This window comes from Microtus ochrogaster, chromosome 10, assembly GCF_000317375.1.
Source record: "Microtus ochrogaster isolate Prairie Vole_2 chromosome 10, MicOch1.0, whole genome shotgun sequence".
NCBI classification, from domain to species: Eukaryota; Metazoa; Chordata; class Mammalia; order Rodentia; family Cricetidae; genus Microtus; species Microtus ochrogaster.
This window is the reverse complement of record NC_022016.1, coordinates 58,240,732-58,241,746: the sequence shown is the minus strand read 5'-3', so window position 1 is coordinate 58,241,746 and position 1,015 is coordinate 58,240,732. Positions and strand designations below refer to the sequence as shown.

The window sequence follows — 1,015 nt, the reverse complement described above, 5'->3', positions numbered from 1 at the left end:
ACGCTGTCTGCTCCCTGCGCGTATTTGCAGAAGCAAGGCTGACCCTGGATGGGCATCCCCGCATCCTTGGAAATCTTCCGCAGCTGGTCCGTGAAACCTCTAAAGAAGGTAAAACCACTAAATATACTTTATCTTTTGTATGTGTAGTATTAAGGATTGGACCCATGATCTGTGTGTGTTTATGCTGCACTGAACTGTATCTCCAGCTCCAAACCGACCACATAATAATGAAAAGTTTAAAGAAAGAAATGGAAGCTGGGCATGGTGGCCCACACCTTTAATTTCAGCACTTGGGAGGCAGAGGCAGTGAGTTCAAGGCCAGCCTGCTCTGCAAGGCGAATCTAGGAGAGCCAAGACTTCCAGGAAAGGAAGGGAGGGAGGGAGGGAGGGAGGGAGGGAGGGAGGGAGGGAGGGAGGGAGGGAGGGAGGGAGGAAGGGAGGGAAGGAGGGAGGGAGGGAGGGAGGGAAGGAAGAAGGGAGGAAGGGAGGGAGGATATTTTGTATGCCTGTTCCATATGCAAAAGGTTACCAGATTACTAATGTTAAAGGCAACAGAGGGACCAGACACCTGCAGAAACCTCCCTCAATCCTTTGTGGCTATGCACAGTCCCTAGTGGGGTTGAGGAGAAAGCCTGGTTGGTAAAAGCTTTGTTGTGCATGTCTGTACTGTTGGCACTGGGGAAGCAAAGAAGGGAGGCTCCCTGCGGTTTGATGGACAGCCAGTCTAACTGAATTAATGAATTCCAGATTCAAGAAGGTAGAAGGCGATTGAGGGAGACTCCTAAAATCAACGTCTGGCATCAACATGTACATACATATCTGCACACGGGCACCTAATACATGTATACACATATATACGCACATACAAGATCCCCATTGGAACTGAGGATGTTACTAGCCCCTATAATTTAATACATTTTTTATCTTAACCAATGGGCATAATTTTGAAGTCTCAAGTATAACAAATAAATTTACACAAATCTATTTCGTTGTAATTTCTTTCTTTCTTTTTTTC

The 1,015-nt window shown here is 46.4% G+C and overlaps 1 protein-coding gene across 1 annotated transcript in view; it reads right to left on the bottom strand.

The window, feature by feature from the left end:
• Positions 1-1,015, bottom strand: part of LOC102000993 (protein argonaute-3) — a 92,258-nt gene that overhangs the window by 21,994 nt on the left and 69,249 nt on the right. The window contains exon 12 of the mRNA XM_013348320.2: positions 3-99. Within this exon, the coding sequence (XP_013203774.1) occupies positions 3-99 (97 nt within the window). The remainder of the gene's footprint in view (positions 1-2; positions 100-1,015) is intronic.